Source organism: Phyllostomus discolor, chromosome 7, assembly GCF_004126475.2.
Source record: "Phyllostomus discolor isolate MPI-MPIP mPhyDis1 chromosome 7, mPhyDis1.pri.v3, whole genome shotgun sequence".
Taxonomy (NCBI): domain Eukaryota; kingdom Metazoa; phylum Chordata; class Mammalia; order Chiroptera; family Phyllostomidae; genus Phyllostomus; species Phyllostomus discolor.
This window is the reverse complement of record NC_040909.2, coordinates 29128929-29150760: the sequence shown is the minus strand read 5'-3', so window position 1 is coordinate 29150760 and position 21832 is coordinate 29128929. Positions and strand designations below refer to the sequence as shown.

Below are 21832 nucleotides of genomic sequence, written 5' to 3'. Positions count from 1 at the left end.
TAACCCTGTCTGCCTTGTATCATCATTTTTTTCTTAATATCCAGCACATAATAATACATATTTGGTCAATAAAGGAATGAATCTTGGCTTTAACTCTTATAAGCCATATATAATGTTAGTCTGTTAGGGCTACCATAATTAAATCCACAGACTGATGATGATTTGAACAACAGAAATTTGTTTTCTCATAGTTCTGGAGGCTGGGATTCCAAGACCAAGGTGAAAGCAGGGCTGGTTTGTGGTCAGGTCTCTTTTGCTGGCTGTCTTCTCAATAGGACCACACATAGCATAGGATCTCTTATGCTTCTTTCTCTTCTTATGTGGATACCAGTTGTATTGGATTAGGGCCTCACCCCTATGATCACATTTAACCTTAAGTATCTTCTTAAAGCCTTATCACTAAATACAGTTACATTGCAGGTAAGGGGTTCGACATAAGAATTTGGGAGGACACAATTCAGTCCATAATGCTATGTGATCTTAGATAAAATCCTTAATTTCTCTAAGCCTTGCTTCTCTCATCCCAATTCTTTGGGGGCAAGAGCAAGTTTGATCATTAAATGACAATAAGTGGGATAACTGTGTGAAGCACTTTACATATTATCTGACACAAAGTAAAAGTTTTGGTTGTTTTCCCCAGAAACAGACAGGATTGGACTGTAAGTACCTTAAAGGGTACATTGTCTAACAGATCACCACTGGAAGCAACTATAGCTTCAATAAAGGAGTGAATCCTGGCTTTAACTCATAAACTATGTGTATTAGTCTATTAGGGATGCCATACACTGGGGAAACTCAGGTGCCTATGTAGAACAAACACCACAGAGTCACCCCCGCCCCTGGGGCAAAGGAGCTGGGAGATTCCTGGATCAACTACAATCAATCATTGGTTGAGGTCCACTCCCAAGGGTGTTCATCATCCCACTTCCAACCTGCTGTGCCTGTGGACAATGGGCATGGATACCAGAGAACACCTTCAGGCAAAGACATGCTCTGTCAGCTCTGCATAGTAAGGCCTGAGGGGATCTGTCTGCTACAATGAGCCATTAGGTACCAATCATCCTCCTACAAGTTTTCAGAACACTAGACATGCTGCTTGACAAAAGGGTTCTGGGGACAAACAAGTGTAAGGAATGCTCGGTGGACCATTGTCCTCGGGTATTTTCCACTAAAACTCTATTGATGTCTTACAATTCAGCCATCAAACTTTTTCTAATCCTGTGATTTCCAGCCTTGCTATAGAAAGACTTTTTCATACACTATGTATTGTACTTTAAGGACTGCAAGGTCTCTGATTCATGCTTTGGGGATTCTCAGTTCTGGCCGAGAGAGATGTGACTGTCAAGTAAAGATGTTTTTAATCTCTTCACCACTGGAGCCTCTGAACAGTGTCTGGCACAGAGAAAGTTTTCAATAAATGTTCGTTGTTGCAACAGAGCCTTACTACTGTTGCAATTTTTAAAAAGTATCTGAAAATATGTTCAGTAGAAGCAGTCTTATAAAAACAACTGTTTAATTCCCAAAATGACTGTTTTGAAAGACTTTGAAAGAAAACGCAGCTGAATATATATGCATTTGTTGAGATATTGACCAAAACATGTCTTATTCTCCTTGCTCTCTTCCCATGGTTTGTAAAATGAGGACCTATGCTATTAGAATATTGTCTACATTGTGGGAGCGGGGGGAACCACGTCCTCCCCACATCCGGCGAGAATGCAACTCCAGGACTTAATGGTACTAATGTCCCTCTCGTCCAACTAAGATGGAAAGAGTGTTCCAACTTCTATTTCCTCCCCCTATACTTCACCCTTCTGTTGAATGCTAAGGGTTGCAGCTGTGACCCCACTAACGGGTGGAAGGAATCAAATTAGAGGACTTCTGACAAATTGCCTCCCCTTGATCTAGATGCCAGGCAGAGCTAGCTATTGTTGTCCTCAGATGTCCTCTGGGACCAGGGTAAGTCATTATCATTTTTTCTCACCCTTGTCAAGACCTAAGGCTTTGCTGAGCCTGATGCAGTTGCTTCCACTGCAACGAAGCAAGCATGAGAAGTGAGGTCTGCAAACAAAGAGGCTTTTCTCTATAGATTGCTGCTCCAGCTGGGCACCCCCACTATTTTTTCCCAACAGTTATGAAAATGGCAACATCACTGTTTACCGATCATTATTACAAGGAAAGGTTCAAAACCCTAATTATTACTCATTCTTTGGAGCTGAGATGGAGGGCTAGCGGCTGTAAAATGAGTTTAATTGCCTGCTCGATTAGCCATTTGTATACCCAATGGCCAGCATCTGAAGAAGGAATATTTTTTGGGAAGTTGCTCATCTTCCTAAAATTTGTAAAAGGCAGGAGATGGAACATAGTAGCATTCTCTTCACACCCTACAAATGGAAATGCTGGCCTTTCTAGATAAGAGTGAGGAGGGAAAACTGACCATCCAGGTTCTCATGGATTAAGTCTCCCTTGGTCTTCCTTGAAGAATGATACTGCAGGTCTTAGAAGACATACTGTAAGACAATCCACCCACACCCGATAATCCAGAGAGTGGTGTATTACAGTGCTGAAAGGGTTGTTGGGGTCACTTGAGCCATACTGGTAGGTAACTGATGTGGATGAAACACAATGACAATGAAAGGAAGTATTTCTGAGACCAGATTTATCTTGAAATGAGGTATGTCACCTTCCAGTGGTCTAATGTTGCCCCAGCTGCTACTTACTGGTAACCCTCACTTTCTCATTTATTCTTTTGTCTTCCTCATCCCTGCTTGCTGAAAACCCTTGGAGAAAAACTAAATAGTTTTCTAATGCCTATTTGCTGTTTGTTTTCTCTTTCTTCTGTGTTTTTGTTCAACTCAAGTTCAAGAATAATTTCCACATTTTTCTAGGAAATGGTAGCTTTCCTATCTGGGATAATGATTTTGCCTACAGAATGAGAGCAACTGGCACCTTCTCAATGAGTAGCGTGGACAAGGTGAGGCATTTGGATTCAGAAACAGCTGTAGGATGGAAAGCCAATTCCTTTATCATCTGAAAATTTTTTCATGTCATTTTATTCATAGCCCCTGTAAAGTAAAAACCAAACAAACAAACAAACCCATGTTCTTAATCACTATGCTGCACTGCCCTTAACTAAGGCCTTCAGATTACTTCATTCTTGAGGTTCAACTTGCTTATTTCTTTACAGTCTTCTCCAGGATTAAGCACACTATCAAGGGATCCAAGGTAAAAGCAAATACATCTAGTACAAATCCAGCTGTGAAAATTTTCCAAACCTGTTTTGTGAGTTTACTTACCCATCAGAATGTTGCTAGAGATCAGTTCCTGGATCAGTTCCTGTGAGCAAATCCTTGCCTCTTAGCTCTGTAGCTTTGGGAATGTTAATTAAAATCCCCATTTCCTATTTTTTTATCCCAAACAGAAAATTAATAATACCAAATTTGTTGGGCTGTGAAATTAGCAATAAAGTGACCACTAAATCAAAACCTGACTCAATTTTTCATTCCCTTCAGATTCTATTCTATTTCTCTTCCCCACTTCATAGCCAAACTTACTGGAAGAATCACCTTCATGTACTCCCTCCATTTCCTTCCCTATTCCTCTCCTCACCAACCTGCTCTGTTCCAACCATGATCTCATGTTCTTTGCTCCCAAACTTAATGTCCCCTTCTCATATCCTTTATCTTGATGAATGGCATGAGTATCTGACCCAGTGATATATTTATGATGCCTCCCTCTGTCCATATTCAATCCATTTCCAAATCCTGACTGTTTTACAGATGAATATCTCATAAATCCAGCCTCTTCTATCCATCTTCATGACCACCATCATCTCCTGCCTGGACTACTGCAAGAAATTGTTACGTGGTCTACTGTCCTCTACCTACCACCTCTCTATTCATTGTCCCCACCATGGCGAGTGCATCTCTCCTTTGTGATGAGTTTTCTTTGTTTATTTGGCCATTTGGTTACTTTCTACTTCTTCCACTAGAATATAAGCTTCATGAGGTCAGAAATCGCATCTGACTCTGCTTACCATTCTATTCTTCCTGCCCAGCACCATGCCCAGCATACAATAAGGGCTATTTGTAGAGCAAATAAAGCAACTGCCACATAATATGTACTCCTTAAATAGGAGCTCCCATTGCTTTTGTTGTCATGTCATCATCATCATCACCGGATGATTTTTTTTTTTACAGAAATACTCTTTCCCTTTCAGATTATAGCTAACTAAACATTAGTGTTTTTAAATCTGCTTAGCTTAGGGATGTTCTCTGAACCTTCTGCATTGGACACTAGCACATTCAGAATTTTTATTGCACTAACACAGAGACAAAAATATATAAGAATTTCAGAGAATAGGTTTTTCTCCCTGCTTTTCACAGTGATCTCCATTCCTCACTCTCTCTCTGGAAATAATACATGTGTTGTTACATAATACTGCATAAAAAGTTACCCCCAAACTTGACAGCTTTAAAAAAAACAAACATCTCACAGTTTCTGTGTGTCAGGAATTAGCGGGGTAGAGGGCAGCTGAGCTGGGTCCTCTGGATGGGGGTCTCTCCCGGGCTTCTGTTGAGTTATGTCAAGGCTCAGCCTGGGGGACTGGCTGTTGGCTGGAGACATCAAGTGTTGGCCACATGAACTGCTCTCTAGGGGTTCTCACAGCTTTCCCTGGGGGGCTCTGAAAGACAGTGAGAGATGGTGAGCAAAAGGGACCACAGTCAGTCAGGGACTTCATCTCAGGGGTGATATACCACCACTTTTATTGTATTCCTTTCATTAGAAGGAAGCCAAGCCCTGGCTGGCATAGCTCGGATTGAGCGCGGGCTGTGAACCAAAGTGTCGCAGGTTCGATTCCCAGTCAGGGTACATGCCTGGGTTGCAGGCCATGACCCCCAGCAACCACACATTGATGTTTCTCTCTCTCTCTCTCTCTCTCTCTCTCTCCCTTCCCTCTCTAAAAATAAATAAATAAAATCTTAAAAAAATAGAAGGAAGCCACTAGATCCATCCTGCACTCAAGGAGAGGGAATTACACAAGAAGCTGCCTAATCCAAGGGGTGACTTGGTTCTCTCTAGACAAGAGCATGGTTTTCACTTGATTCTTTGAAGCCTTTTCTCCTTTGGGAATCATGGGTAGCATGCCCATCAGGGCCTCAATGCCTTGCCACATCCCTCTTTCAAAAAGAAGAAAGAGCAGAACAGAGGGATGGGGTAGGTTCTGCTATAAAAAGCTCCTAATATAGTAACAATTTGCATTGTCATTGCACATTGTGCATTAACATGTAATCATGAAGACCCCAATTACTCTTGTTGGTTTGTCTGAGCATCAGTTTCCTGATGACTTACTTTATAGCTTCCTAATGACTATATTAAAAATAGAACTCTAGAGGTAATAGATACAAAAGGTGTATATTTAGATCTTGGGTTTCTCTCCCTCCCTGCACCCCATCCCCCACTTTGCACAGAGGTTTCAGTGCTAATTTGAGATCATTCTGAAACTTCATCTACTTTATCTTAATGTACATATATCCAATATTTGCCATCTAATTTCTATATCAATCCCTCAGCAACAATTAAACCACCTCCTAATTGACTAAATTACCTGTAAGTTATCACACATTCTCTTATATCACAAGCCATAAGAGGAAACAGGGAGTAACCTGTATTTAGGAGAGATTCATGGACAGTCCTTGGAAAATTAATGGACATAGATATCAATTCCAAGCAGAGCTGTGAATGCAGAATTTTGTAGAGGAAAAGTTTAAAAATAGACTTGCAGTTGTATGATCTATATCTCCACCTTTCGTTTCCTTTGTGCAGATTGTCTCCCAGAGAAAGCTGTCCAAATCCTTGCTGAAGCACGGGAATACTGCAGGGAAGTCCTCCATCACGGTAAGCCCTCTCTAGGCTGCCCAGGTGCCTGGTGCAGCTGGCCCGGGAACATCAGACTTGTGGGAAGCACACCCCGTGGCTGTTGGGAGTTGATGCCACAATTGCTCAACTGTCTGAGCCACCTCTTTGTTTTTCTGCTTTCTCCATTCTGCCAATACACTTTTGACCTTTTCACACCTAAGAAAAGGGGGTAAAAGAAAAAAGGATCTGAAAATGAAGCCATTTGTTTTTACTAAACACTTCTGCGATTACAATATAGGTTTTAGTCGGGGAAAGAGATGGAGTCATCGAGCTCAGTAAGAATATGAAATTGTGTGGGGCTTTTCAAATAATCAAAACTACCTTTCTTTGCCTCTCATTTTTATGAGAATTAGAAATTTGCCATAATCACATTTAGCACAAGGTTTGATTTGTTGCCTATGGACCAGAGAGCCCAGCATTTAACTCTCTTCTTTAATATAATAGTTTGGAACTATGCTGTCCTATTTGGTAGTCACTCACCACATGTGACTATTTAAGCTTAAATAAAATTATTTAAAATAAAATAAAAGGAGATATTCATTGCTTAGTCACACAAACCACATATGAAGTGCTCAATAGCTACTAATGAAGTAGCTACTATTTTGGACAGTGTGTATTATAGAAACGTTATGTGATTTCAGAATATTCCATGGGCAATGCTAGAAGCACTTCTAGATAAAATCTTAGATTTTCCTAGGTTTGAAACTTTGATGTCTTGTATTAGATCCTTTGAGAAAAGTTAGAGAAAGTGGTCTAACCATTGGATGTGTGGACCAAGATAAATTAATAAGTAAAAGGTAGAAAAAAGGACCAGGAGAATCTAAATTGCTAGGGAGGCAAATTGCCAGGAAGCAAACTTCCTGAGTTCCTTTAAACATTTTTTAACTTGGAAGTGACTGATTTATATTTTTTAATGTAAAATACTTTTCAAAGGAAAAATTCAAAAGGATTCCTACTGGTGAAGGTTATGAGCATCCTTACAATTACCTAACTAAGCTTGTTGCTTAAATATTTGAAATGCAGTCACATCAAAACTTTTTCTTGAAGGCTATGTTCAATCATGAACAAATGGTTCAAATGGCTTCAAAGACCCCATGGGTACTTCAAAAAGCCATGGACCCAAAGGCTAACTCCAAAACCCCAAAACCCAGCAAAGGCTTGGGGTGGTAAACCCAGATGTGAAATCTGCCGTGGTTCTTTCTCATGGGAACAAAACCTCGCCTTGCCACCTTTCCTCTAAAACACCTTGGAGATGTTCTTTCTATGCACATCCCACAGAAACCTTTTCTCCTTAATTTTAAATACTTAAATACCCCTCTTAAACTTGAGTCTTTGGATCCAAACAATGGTTCTATTAGCTTTTGGAAAACACTTGAACATATGTGCCCATTTTTCTTTCATCCTCTTTCCACAGGTGTCTGTGACCACAGAACAGTTAAAGACCTCTGCTCAAGTGGAGTGTTAGAGGCATTAAGGTTGTTTGGTGCAGAAGAGAATCAAATGAAAAATCTAAATAGGGTGGTTTCTGGTTTACCAAGAAGTTCTTGAGTTTTTACTGTCTATATGGACTCATGTTTCCTACTTCTTAAGTGGTCATAGGTTTGGGGGTGGATTTCCCTCAGTAGGCAAACATTTTGGCTTTAATATTAGGTGTCAAATAAAATTTCCCAGAGGCTACCATTGTGGACCCAAATCATAATGGATAAGTTGAGTTCAGATGGTGTGGAGATATATTTGAATTAAAGCTCAGTGTCTCCACGTAACCAATTTGATAAGGGTAACCATGTGCTACCACTTCTGAATGCATGGTGAAGTCCTAAACATTGTTTATAAATGGTTGAACCTATCTACAACTAGGCTGGTCCCTAGATTTTTGCCATTATTGCTTTTTTCCCATAAGTTTTTCCACCAATTTCTGTTCTAAGGCTTTGGAAGTCATTGAGTATTAAATATTGGAAAGTGACATCATGAAAGAGGTTCTTAGGTAACACTGCCTTTTCACTTACACCAAAATTCTTGTCAGAAGTTTTATTCATCAGAGTTGAGGGCTTAGATATCTCTCTATCTATCTTCACATCTCAGAAAGCCCAGGGAGAGTCTTTTTTGAAAAACAGGAATTAGAACATTTTTTTGATGGCCATATAATCATTGGTCTGGAAAGAATGTAGGGACCGGTTTATTTTCCCATGCCATGTTAGTCTGACTCAAAGCAGTGGAGAAATGTTACTGCTTCTCCTTATTTGCAACTTTCCAAATGAAAAATATGTGTGTGTGTGTGTGTGTGTGTGCACATGCAAAATTATTTATGGGCGTCCATCCAATGCTGTGTGACCCATAAGGAAAGAAGCTCTTTCTAACTGCTGCCCCATCTCCTGTGTTCTCACACTTAGCATAAATGAAACCTAGCTAGTTATCTACTGCTGTCTGTTCTAGAGAGTTGTCTCGAGCACCTGGAAGTGCTCTGCCATGTTCACTAACATTGTAAAAAACTCCTTTCCCAGCATTGGATTTTGTTGATTTTTGAACCAAGTATGAGCAAAATTTGTTCATGAATTCCTGGGCTGAGTGGTCCAACCACTACGGTAGCTGATGCATGCTTTTTCCTTTAGGTGATTGCCGAAGAATTATCTGGCAATGATGACTATGTTGAACTTGCATTCAACGCACGGAAATTGGATGACAAGGTAAACTGTTTGGCATTAACCTTACTGAAGGAAGTAATAAAGCCAGCACACAAAGTTTAATCAGATTTTCCCCTACAGCTATGTTTTCCCTTTCAATTCACATTATTAAACAGATCAAAGATTTCAGAGAGATCTGAAAAGTAAGGCTTTTCCCAAACTGTGAATTAGTTAAGGAGATGGGGGAGGGACTCGAATTAAAACAGGGCATTTTTATTACACCAAGACTTCATTTTGTTCCCAAATGCCACAGGTCAGATGCGTGTGGGTAAGTATGATTTAACCCCATTGCTAGGGACACCTTAAAGGAAAAAAAAAAGATGTGAAAGGGAAGAAAAATGACATTTATTAAGCACCTATATTTACTAGAGTTAAAAGCTTTTCATGCATTATCACATTTATTCATTCATATAACTTCCATGCAACAGGCATTATTAACACTGCTTTGTAGAGGAGGAAACAGATTCAAAGATGAAGCAACTTGTCTAAGGTCACATGTGTTAGTCCAGATAATCCAAGAAAGGAGTAAATATACAAGGATTTTTTTAGGAGACGTGCCTGTGGAGGGAACAGAGGGAGGGAGTCTGGGGGAGCTGACAGACCACAGTGCAAGTCTGATGAGGAAAGGAGAGGGGAAAGAAGGGTGGGTGGCAGTATGCTGCAATGCCATGCAGTCTAGAAGGTTCAGCAAGGCCATCAAGGAGTCCTACAGCCAAAACCAGCTGACAGATTCCGTAGTCTTCACCTGCAGGTTATCCTGGAATCAAGGCTAGATGGAGTGTTATGAGAAAAGGGAATGCTTCAGAATTTAGGAATTGATCACAAGGCCAAGTTCTAATTGAAGTCATATCCATTTTACTGAGTGTAATTGTTGAACCAAGCTCTTCACTTATCTGACTCATTCCTTATTTAATAGCCAAATGAGACCAGTTAATCTTAGCATGAATAAGCAGTTAGGACTTTGCTGAACTGAAAAACAATTCCATCAAAACAAGGCTCATGGGAGAAGTAACCAAGTAGCTCAAAATGTGTTCCCAAGTATTTGGTATGAAGTTTAAAATCACAAACCTCTAGGAGGCCATAAGAACTAGATCCTGAAGATCAGTAATGTTTACTATATACTGTAACATCTAGTTTGCAGTTAGTCCTTGGCATCCTTGCCTACACATACAGTCCCTGGCTGGGAGCAGCCCATGGGAAGCCAGGCCTTGGTGCAAGTTCAAGGTTGAATTTTCAAGCAGTATAACTGTGGCCCTTGGTCAGTTGCTCCCCCTGTAACATGCAAAGCATGTTCTCAGGGCCACCACATAAATGTTTAAACTGATATTTCAGTTCCATGTCTGTTTAACTCTCATCTCTATTCTTTCTATTATATCTCACATCTTCCACCCAGTCACAGGCCATATTTTTCTTGTGTATACAGAAAAAGTTGCACAGTCTCTACTTCTTTAAAAAAGAAAAAGGGGGATGTCCACACCATATATTTATGATTTCCCTTCAACCACATCCTTAATCAGAAGACATATCACATTAATAACTATTCACAAAGGACTCCATTTTCCTAGAGTACAGCCAGAGAAGAGGGGATTTTGGGGTGTGGCATCATTTTTTTATAAGCCTAATTGCTTATAGGCATTAGGTTGAAAAAGGTAAAGCAGTATCTTAAGCAGTTTCCTAAAGTCATAAGCAGCTGCTTATACCCTAGCATAGGTTGTTCATTTTCACCTACAAAACCTCTCAGCCCGTTGGTGCATTCATTCATTCATTCTCATTGTTCATCTCTTCACGTATGCATCAGCCATTTACCAAACCTTTGTTGCATGTTTGCTCTGCATCAGGAGATGGGGGAAAAAACATGCCTTAAACCAGTCTCATGCCCACAACCTGCAATTCACCAAGTGAAATATAACTACAAACAATAAATGAAATAATAACAGTACAGCCATGACAGCATGTGACACGTAAAGTGTAACCAGAGTGTCCTGAAAAGGGTAATTCATTCTGCCTGGAACATCAGGGAAGACTTTATCCTTACAAATGAATTATACTTAAATTTCTTAGTTGTCCGGAGTAGATTGTGTGAAACTTTCACAAACTACTACCTTTTGACATTCCATGAGCTTGGTGCTGGGAGCTGCAGTGTGCATTGATTTCAGTTGGGCGTAAGCTTTTCAACTTCAGTTCCTTGGGACAATTATTCTCTTTCTCCCGATCACATCCCCAGGTTTCAGAACAATTCACCAAACTGTCTTTCCTGGCACTATTATAAGCCATTGGGTGAGTGTGTAGCAGTGTTAAGCCCCTCATTTAATGGCTTAAAATGCCCTCTTTCTTCCTAGTAGTCTCTTAAGTACCACTAATTTGTCCTCTGACTTAGGTCACAGTGCGAGGAGACTTCGGGGTTTGTTGGTGGGCCCATTGGCTCTAAGGGGTTTGAACAGTTTCCCTTCAGTCCAACGAGCACTGCTCACAAACCTGGAAGAGCCCCCATGTAGCATTTAATATGGTTCTAGATGGCCATTCCCCTCTTGACTGTGCTGATTGCCCAGTGCCCTGGTCACTGCTGAGCCTTAGTGCCCCAGTGCTGCAGACTCCAGGTCACTTACCATGTGCTGGTATCTTGCCCAGACTCCTTAGTACCACAGAAGAGCAGGCCCTTCTCAGAACAAAGCAGAGGCTATTGCTTCAGTTTGGACTGGAAGGTGAATGGTCTCTGGCGGAAAGATGGCAAGGCATAGAATTTAAGAAACCAGAGAATAGCATAAAGATGATCTCATACAGCCTCTTCAGGAAATAAAGGCTGTGATTGGTTTGATGACTTACCCAAAGACATTACTACTGTGCTGGTTATCTATTGCTGAATAACAAACCACCTCAAAACCCAGTGACTTAAATGAACAACACTGTTATTATATGCCATGATTATGGGGGCCAGAAATTCAGGCAGGGTTTATCTGGGCAATTCTGCTGCTGCTAATGATGTTGACAGAAGTCATTCATTACACTCAGCACATAGAAGGGCTTGTCTGGAGAGCCCCCTCTAGCTTTACTCACATGCCTAGCAGGTGGGGTGGCTGAAAGGCTCGGCTCAGATGGCTTGTTCAGCTAGAGTGCCTACATGGTGGTCTTTGGTTAGCCACACTTCCTGCACGGTGGCTGGCTTTTCCCAGAGAGAGCTTCCAAGAGAGACAGACGGAAGCTGTGTATAGCCTTTTCTGATGTAGCCTTGGAAATCATGCATCATCCACTCTGCTGCATTCTTTTGGTTACAAGTGAGCCATAAGGCCAGCCCAGAGACAAGGAGAGAAGAGTCAGACTCCATGCTTTGATGGGGAGAGGCACAGTCATATGGTAGAAAAGCATGTGGACAGTGGACATAGTGGTAGCCATCTTTGGAAAATGCAACCTGCCCCAGTGTTTTTGTAGTCAAACCAGAATAAAATAGTACAATTATTTCAGTCGCAGCTAGAAAAATTGTTCCCAGGGATTCTCAAGAAGGACCTCTTTCCAGCTTTTAGCATTAAATGATGTTCTAGCTAGCTACATGTTGAATTTATCATATCTATTAATTGAGAAAATATATCATGACAAAAAACCACTGAAATAAATAAAGCTCTTAATTAAAAAATGGGTAAGAAGTATCATGTCAGCAGCTAATTTCTAGGTACATTTGAAAAATTGCATTATGAATATGTGGGGAAAATATGCTGTATACAATTCAGACTACAGTTATAGGAGATCTGGATCTCCAGCCCCTTTGCAGTCATTCTGGTCATCCTAGGTATCCAAGTACCTCAGACAGAAAGCTTCTGGTCTAATGCAGTTGCCTTCTTTACAGATGAGAACATTGATGTGCAGAGATGTGAAATGACTTACCCAAGGCCACACACATACACACACAGACATACACATTTCCGTATTTCATCAGGGAAGAAGGTTACTGAATGCCAGTTGGATTGGTCTTAGATGTGGAGGACTTGGGAGTGTTCTCATGTATTTTAGGGAAGTAGGAAGCCAGGGAGGAGGGAGGTGAAGGGAATGCTGTAGGCAGCTGTCTTCAAAGTGTGGTCCAAGGTCCTAAGCCCCTTTCAAAAAAATACATGAGGTCAACAATATTTTCATAATAATAATGCTAAGACATTGTTCTCTACCTACACTCTCATTCTCTCACACATGTACCTTAGTTTTGCAGAAGCCACATGGTGCCTAATATCACAACAGATCAAATGGAGAAGCAAACATGGCAATCCTGTAGCCTTCTGTTAAGCCAGTCATTAAGCTGACTTACAAAAATGTAAAATAATGCCATTCTTCTCTTTTTAAGTTTGCAAAATATAATTATTTTCCAGTAAAAATGCTACTTTTGTTATGACATAGTGGGTTTATTTTTATTGTTTTAAAAATGATATGCCATAAGACTATTTTTTAAATTTCCTGGTTTCAATTTATAATATGGTAAATATTGATAGACATAATCCATGTCAACAGAAGGGGTTCTTTGGGGTTCTCAATAATTTTTAAGAGTGTAAAGGGTCTAAGACCAAAAAGTTTGCGCACCACTGTTGTAGGGTATACCAGGGAGCACTAGGCACTTTTGCAAACCACAATGACGGAGCAATGTCCCGTTTACTCTGATAGAAACTGTCATTTTTAACTTGTCTTTCCAATGTTGTTCAGCAGACCATCTACCTGAAATGGAAATCCAGAGTTCTTGAAATCTGAGAGGTAGCCTTCAATGAGAGTGGCAGGTACAGTAGATGAAGTTTGCAAGAAATAACTTAGTATTTATCCAGTAGCAGTGCAGGTTACTTTGTGAAGAGGTGGGCTTTCTACCTTTTAAAGCACCCTCATCACATTAGCAGCTAATTAGCAGTTAATCTAACAAGTAAATAGTAAGTAGTCACTTTGGAACATTTAAGCTGACAAGGTACTATTCTTTCTCCCATTCACCGTGCCCCCCCAGGAAAGCATTCACGTTGGTGTGTTGGAACTGATTCTCACACTGGTGGTCTCCACGTCTATAACAGCAATCATTCTCAGCTGCACTATTAGTGCTCCCATGATGCAAGTTTGGTTGGGTGCTGTGTAAGCAACAAGTCTGTCTCTAAAGCCAAGGTTAGCAAACGTTCTGTAAAGGGCCAGATGGTAAATATATTATTTTATTTATTTTTATTTTTTAAAGGACTTTTTAAAAAGATTTTATTTATTTTTTAGAGAGGGAAGAGAGGGAGAAAGAGAGAGAGAAACATCAATGTGCAGTTGCTGGGGGGTCATGGCCTGCAACCCAGGCATGTACCCTGACTGGGAATCGAACCTGCGACACTTTGGTCATAGCCTGCACTCAATCCATCAGATGGTAAATATTTTAGACTTCGCAGGCCATATGGTCTCTGTCCCAAGTACTCAGCTCTGCCTTGGGAGCATGAAGACAGAGATAAGCAATATGTAAATGTATGAGTGTATTCCAATAAAACTTTATTCACCAAAGCAGGCAGTGGGCTAGATTGGGGCCACGTACCATAGTTTGCCGACCTCTGTTCTAAAGCAGTGTTACACCTCTACCTGCTGTGCTGTGATTTTACTATGTTCAAGTACAGCTGCCTGAAAATTAATCCAGCCTGCATTAATGATAGCAAATCATAACTAATGAACATCTCCAGTGTACCAGGTGACAAGAGTCTAACCTACATAACCATATTCCCAAGATGGGCATTATTATTTCCACTTTACAGATGAAGCTGAGTGAGGCAAATTAAACAATTTGCCTGACATCACAAGGCTAGGAAGCCACAGAGTCTGGATATGACTCCAAATCTTTCAGACAATCTTTTCTACTACCAATATCCTATTTTCAAGATCACTGTCCTAGAAGTACACTGCTTCCTTTTCTGTTCCAAACCTTAGATGATGCCTTATTGCTCTCTCACTTGACTAAATGTCTTTCATTTTGGACTAAAAAGGCAGAGTAATATGGCATCCAAGTTATTAAAAAAACACCATAGCAAAACTTCAGTAAAATATCTACATAATTCATCATATTGCACTGAACTGTCCCAAGGCCCCATCTTAGTGCTGATAGTCAAGCAAAGAAAGCTGGACATTTCAGATTGTGGTCAAGTAAGAATACAATTAGATGCAGAGTTGTTGTTTTTAAATTACAGATTTCTTAGTGTACACTTAAGATATTTAGAGCTCCTTATGAGTTGTTTCATTTCCAGAGATCAGATGCCTTCTTAATAATAATCATCCCCAATATTTTCATAGTACTTTACAATGTGTCCTCCAGCATTCTCTCTTGTATCAATAATAATCATAGCAGCAACACTTTTTGAGTGCCCTGTGCCAGGGACTGGACTCAACACTTCCTGTACACATCAGCTTCTCTAATTCTTCCACATTTCCATGAGGCAAAAGGTGATACTCTTCCATGTAAGGATAAGGAAACTGAGATTTGAGGAAATGAATTGCCTTGCCCCAGGTCATCCAGGTTATATATGGTGGAGTCAGAACCTGAAAGCAGTTCTGAAGCCAGTGTGCTGCATGTTAGATTTTTTAGTTCCTTGAGAGCAGAGACTTTTGCTGAACAAAAGTTATTGTTCAAATAACTTTTTCCACTTGTTGGTCCTCCCCTTCTGGTACCCCTATAATTCGGATGTTGGAACGTTTAAAGGTGTCTTGATGGTCTTAAGCTTTTCTTCGATTTTTTGAATTCTTATTTCATCATGCTTTCCTGCTTGGTTGATTCTATCTTCCTTCTGGTCCACTGTGTTGTTTTGAGACTCAGATTCCTTCCTTTCACAATTGGCTTCTCCTCCGTGTGTCTTCCTGCATCTCTTTTATGGTAATCTGCATTTTTTCATTAATTTGCATCCAAAATCCACCAGTTCCAGTGAGGCTTCCTGATCACCAGTGTTTTTGAACGTGCATCTGATAGATGGCTATTTCTTGGTCACTCAAAAGGCTGAGTCCTGGGGGACGATCTGTTCTGCTGGAAACATATCTTATGTCTTTCCCCTATCTCTCCTATATTTTATTTATTATTTATTTATTCTCCGGTCTGGTCGCTCTTGTTACGTTGGGGGGCGGAGCCTTAGGTGTTCACCGGGGCTGGGCGCCCCAGTCGCTAGATTGTGACGTTAGATGTGGGGGCAGGGGGGAGCGGGAACAGGAGGGATCAATGGCGACCGTTCCGTTCTCCTGGAGTCAGACACTTCCCTGGGCTTCTGGGCCGTGAGCTCTGCCCTGGTCCACAATCGCTGCCCCACTGATTCCCCCAGCCGCTGCTTGCGTACTCAGGGATCACCGCACCGCTGCGCTCTTGCGCCCCGGATTGCTGTTGCGCTGATTTTGCGCCAAATTTCCCCCGACCTATGCGTGCCAGCAACCCGCGCCAGCCCCGCGCCCGCTCGGCTCGTCGTCCCCTACCAGTCTGGATGTACGGGTTACTTTAACTTCTTGGCTGTCCGACTTCCACTTAGATAAATCCTCTGACAGTTCTGTATTATGACTGCAAATCATTGTTGTAAATTATTGTTGTTCTGTTCTTGGTTGTGTGAGGAGGTATGGCGCGTTCACCTATTCCTCCATCTTGCCGGAAGTCTCATCTTTCTATTTTCTCTTTTTCCTGTTTTTAAATTAGAAGGGTAACATCTTTAAATTATCAAAAGGAAAAAAAATCGATAGAGTTCTTCCACTGGGGTCAGCAACTTGTAAGTACAATTCACAAACAGTTCCCTGAGGGATCAACAGACTATTTAAAGGAGGCAAAGCCTGAAGCTCCTGGAGAAGCCCAAGGGCACTAGGAACAAACTGACATGGCCCACATCCATTAGGGAAGGTGGGGGGAGAAGGAGGTTCCAATTTTCTTATGATGAGTGTTGGAACAGAAATAAGCCCCTGGGGCGAATGCTTGAGTAAATGCAATGAGGTGGGAATCAGCTAGCTGTGTGTCTAGGAGGAAAACGGGCCATTCTGGGGGGAGGTAAGGTCTGCAGGGCAGACTTATTAAATGAGAGCAGCCCAAGAGGGTTCTTGACAATGTAAGGGTGTGGTGATCAGGTGCCTACAGAAATAGAATGGAAGGGTATTTTCCAGACTCTGGGTGTTGTGAAGTTGGTGTTTAGTTCCTGGTTGGGTGGGGAGGACAGCCAAAGGAAAGATAATTATTCCCACTTCCATCTTCTCTTTCTAAGGCATCCTACAGAGTTTCTAGAATGATTCTTCATACAGAGCCACTATTGTTTCCTGCTCAAAAGCCATCTGTGGTTCACACTGCCTTTCCAGGCAGGTGCAAAGACTTCAGATGAGCATGAAGGCCCTCACATCAGGGAACTGGCTTCTCAGCAGTGTCTCACATTCCTCCCCTACACATCCTGCGCTGCAGGGGAACTAAGCTATTCAATGTGCCTGCTCTATGTTTACCCTTCACACCTTCACAGTCTGTTTCCTCTCTACAGAGACCCTCCCCAAAACCATAGTTTCCAGTCAAAATCCGTCAACTTTCCCTCTTCTCTCTCATTCATTCATTCATTCATTCATAGCTTTCGGATATGTTTACTTGTGTACTTGTCTTACCACAAAACTAGATGGTTCTTGGAGGCCCAAGAAGAGGTTTTAGCTTTTCTTATAGTCTAACATCAAGCACAAAGGCTGCATGATGAGTATCCCCTAAGAAATTTTGTTGTGTTAAAGACCATGATGGCTACGGCTTTATTCTCCTTTGCTTCAGTCTAGATTTTGGGGGGCGGCAGAGAGATCCCTGCTGAAATACATAATAAGTGTCATAATTAAGACTATTATTGCTCAGAGAACTTCCTATACCAGGCGTTTATTTTTTTTCATCAATTTGTCTATTGGTTCAACATTCAATAGCTCGGTGTACCACTAAAAGCTAGACACTATGGAACATGCTGGAGAAATGATAGAAATATGAAGGAAAATAAGACACAGTTCTCCTTTCTGAGAGTTTACAATACTGGTGTAAAACAAATGTTTAAAGATTAGGTTGCTTCCAGGAATAAAATACCTGTTTGTTTTACATAATTCCCCCACTGAAAATAGCTATAAACTCTGGATAAGGTACAAGAAACATTGTTTGAGAGCCCTAAGGCAGCCAAGATTGATGAGCCAGATAGACTTGAGAGAAAAAAATCCATTGAGGTGAATCAAGCATCCTATTCAGATTTTCCACTGAGGCAATTCCTCAAGGCTGATTGGTAAACAACTTGGATTAAAAAGCTGGGAAGCCTAGCAGAAATATGTAGTAATAATAGAGAAACTGAGCAAAGGCTGTGGTAGTCTCATGGAACTAGGGAAGCAACCAATGCTAAAGAGTTCAGGGCTACTGAGAGAGCTGTGGCTAAAGCTTTGGAGGTGCTTCAGAGAAAGGAAGTAGTCCAAACAGTCGAGTGACGTCTCTCAAGGCATTCATAATGAGCAAATGTCACAGAGAGAAAGAACAACAAAGAGCTAGAACCAAGAGATTATGGAGATAAACAGAGCCTTTGAGGATCTTGCAAATAAAAATTGGCCTCAAGGGCTTGTCAAGGAGGAATAGCCCTCATAAAACACCCACTCTTTAATAGAGCTCTTTAGGGATATACCCAAGTAGGAAAGGAATCAGGAATATATTGGGCCTTTGCCAGAAGCTAAGACTCATCTACAGGCCTTATCATCTTTTTTTTTACACAGTGCCTAGTATTTAAAAGTTAGCAAGCATACCAAGAGGCAAAACTAAGAAACAGATACTAGAAACAGACCCATAGGCAACCGGACGTGGATCTTACATGGTGATTGTGAGGTGTCAAGATACGGAGACATCAGACATGGGCTACAATAATTACAATTAACATGTTAAGATAGCAGCTACATTGCTTCTCAGAGAACTGGCATTTATAATTGATCTTTGAAGAATACATTGATTAACAAAGACTTACTTCTCAAAGGATGTGGAGTTCAGAACTGTTCATTCTAGCCAAGGCTGGATCACAGGAATGCAGAATAAAATAGGGAAGGATCAAATCCAGGGATATTGATCCAGGGCTGAATTAGATATATTTGTGCAGAAAAGGGACAGCTCATTTTTGTTTATGTGTCTGTTTTAGGATTTCTTCAGTAAATCTGACCCCTTTCTGGAAATTTTTCGTATGAATGATGATGCAACTCAGCAGCTTGTACATCGAACTGAGGTAAGAAGAGTCATCTTCAGCTATGCCATCTCGTCCCTAAAGATGACAGATTGACCTGTTTTGAGAAACCCCTTTCATTTCTTAAATCTGTAGCTATGTGCTCATACATGGAGTCCTCACTCTTCTCAAGAGGACTCTTTATTTTCAGTTTAGATATAAGAAAAGAAGACCCTTTCTCATCCAAATTTTTTATTATTGTCCTTCAATGGAGATAGCCAGCAACTTATTAATAATAAAAAATATGAACATTTAGTGAAGGTGACTAGGTGCCAAGCATTGTTCCAGGTGATTTTATATGCATTATTTTATCTACTTCTCACAACAATCCCTTGACATGCTTATTATTACCCCCATTTTGAAGTTAAATAAACTGAACTTTTGGGAGGTCAAGTCACTTTCCCAGTTTCACAGTTCAAGGTGTACAGCTGGAGTTTGAATTGAATTTCTTTGACCCTGAGCTTCACTGTAATTTGGAAAGGCAGCTTGCCTCCTCAGGGAAAATTCATACACTGGACTCATGTCCATCTTACCATCTGGACAGCTGCCCTGTCTCCGTAGCCACTTGGCCCAGCAGCATCTCCCTCTCACCTTCCTCTTTTCTTCATGTAACTCCACTTTTACTCCACTATCCAACTGCCCACTACCCACTACTACACACCACTCAATAACCAATCCCAATCCCATTTTATTATAAACAAGTCCAAGAGAGATTCTGTGGGAGTGAGAAGTACATTGATAAGAAAGAAGTGGGGTAATTTTGATGACTGGCTTGGAGAAGACTCTACTGAGCTTGCCAGTGGTAGGGCAAAGGAAGAAAGAGCCCTTGTAACTTGTAGGATGATAGTGGGGGTGCCATGTTCCCAGTACCCCACACTGGAAATCCAGTTCCACTTCCTGAAGTGACAGAGTTGTGGGAGCATTAGGGAGACAAATATGTCATACTCAAAGCAGACAAGAATTAAATGGTCTTGCATGGACTAACCTGTGGATATCATCTAGGGCATAGTTGGCATTTAATAAAATGTGTTTGGTAAAAGAATGAATAAATGTATGAAGTTGAGTATGGATAGTGTGTCCACTACATGTTACAGCACAATGTGATTCTCTGGAACTTAATCCCTGGGGAATAGATTGAGATACAAATGGGACAGTCTCCCACCACTGAATAGAATCTTTTCACAACTGAAGATTCCTTTGGTGGGACAGGCTTTTACAGAAGTAAATAAATTTTGGGGAGGATCAGAAGTCGTATCCACTCAAGCATTTACTGCAGTCAGTGAATGGAGGTTTGTGCGGGGAGAACAGAGAAGGATGGTGTATTATTGGACTTCTCTCACAAGATCCTTCTCTCCTTTGCTCCTGACAGCATTTCTCTTCTCATTAATATTGGTAAATTCTCCTATCCCCCAAATCATTAGAACTTCTCCCCATTACCCTATTGCTGAGGGGCTTCTGGAGTCTCACAAGAAATGGGATTGTAAACTTTTCTAGTGAGTCAAGCAAGATAACACTGATTTTTCCTTGTGGGCATGGGCATTCCCCATTTTAATTACAGAGAAAATTTCTAGTTGGAATTTTGATTTGCTACTGCATTTTTCAGAACTGTTGTGACAAAACATCTTTACTTCTTAGTATTTCCATATAAAGGTGAGAATTTTAAACTAACCCAGACAATTTTATCTAACTCTTATTCTCACTATCACCTTTGATCATCTCAAGACAAAGTCACACAGCAAAATTATTTTTCCACTTCAGTGAATTAAGAGAAATTTAATAGTAAGCCCATGATCATGAATAATTATAATAATGAATAATTCATAGTTACATTAAGGAATCCAGTAGAAGAGAATATCACTTATAAAATAATTATGTTATTTGGATAGAGAATTATTTTTTTTACAGTGCTAAAACCTACTAACTAAAAACTTCATAGGAAGAAAAATCAGTGTGACAGAACTTCATTTAAATTCATTTGCATGCTCCCCTAGAGCAGTGGTTACACACATCAGAACCACCTAGGGGTGCCCACTCTCCAGAGCTCCTGTCTATAGGTCTGGGTGGAACCTAGAAATTTGCATTTTAAACAAGTGCCTAAGTGATACTGCACCTGCTGATTTGGGAATCACACTTTGGAAACCCCTATGCTAGAGCACACAATACAATCTTAGAGAGACACTCATACATTCTAAAACAAAGTGAATTATTTGAATCATAGTGACGACAAGATAAGGCTTGACACATATGGACCCTCAGGCAGGATTTAACCAAGTTCATGATTAGTAAGCTGCTTTTAACAGGGTTTCACTATATTATAGACTTAGTTTGTGACACTGAAGATCTAAACATTTGCCCTGTATTTCTTAGGACAGGTAGTGTAAGTATCTCCTGGAATTTTTCTTTTAGAAACTTCTCTTCTAATTGTAATCTGACCTAATTCAAGGTCATGGGTTACCAAAGATCATTCAGTTCTTCAGCAATAGAATTGTCCTGCCACATCCCCACACCCACCAATAGTCTTTGCCTACGCTAACCTCAGTAGAAGAGAATTTATGCCATAGGACTGTCAGTCCTTCAGAACAGAAGATTTTATCAGAAGCCAGAGGCAGCCCCACCTTACTGATTCCAGCCCCTCCTTGTATAGAACGGCTCATCCCCAGTATGTACATACTGGACAGTATTACTGTCGTTATTCTTGAATCAGCAGCCAGGCCAGTGGTCATAGGAGTTCTGCCCATAATGACCCGCTTTAGCAGACACCCTTAAAAGATTTACTACTCCAGGTTTTTATTAAGGCACCCATTCCAGAAATTGTCCTTTTCATAAGTGCCGCAGTGCTTCTCAAGCAGTTTTTATGTTGAAGTGTGAAAATGTCACACATTTCCTCCCCTCACAACCATCTCTCTCTTTTATCTTAGGTTGTAATGAATAACTTAAGCCCAGCCTGGAAGTCATTCAAAGTATCAGTAAATTCCCTATGCAGTGGAGATCCAGACCGCCGCCTGAAGGTCAGAAATCTATCTACATCTGAGAAATGCAGTTTTTATGTGT

General features: G+C 40.8%; 1 protein-coding gene across 3 annotated transcripts in view; it reads left to right on the top strand.

Moving 5' to 3' along the window:
- CPNE4 (copine 4) overlaps window positions 1-21832 on the top strand; it is a 419459-nt gene that overhangs the window by 278059 nt on the left and 119568 nt on the right. For all 3 annotated transcript variants that reach the window (XM_028518762.2, XM_028518761.2, XM_036030654.1), the window contains 4 exons: window positions 5824-5895; window positions 8526-8600; window positions 18701-18784; window positions 21700-21789. In XM_028518762.2, the coding sequence (XP_028374563.1) occupies window positions 5824-5895; window positions 8526-8600; window positions 18701-18784; window positions 21700-21789 (321 nt within the window). The remainder of the gene's footprint in view (window positions 1-5823; window positions 5896-8525; window positions 8601-18700; window positions 18785-21699; window positions 21790-21832) is intronic.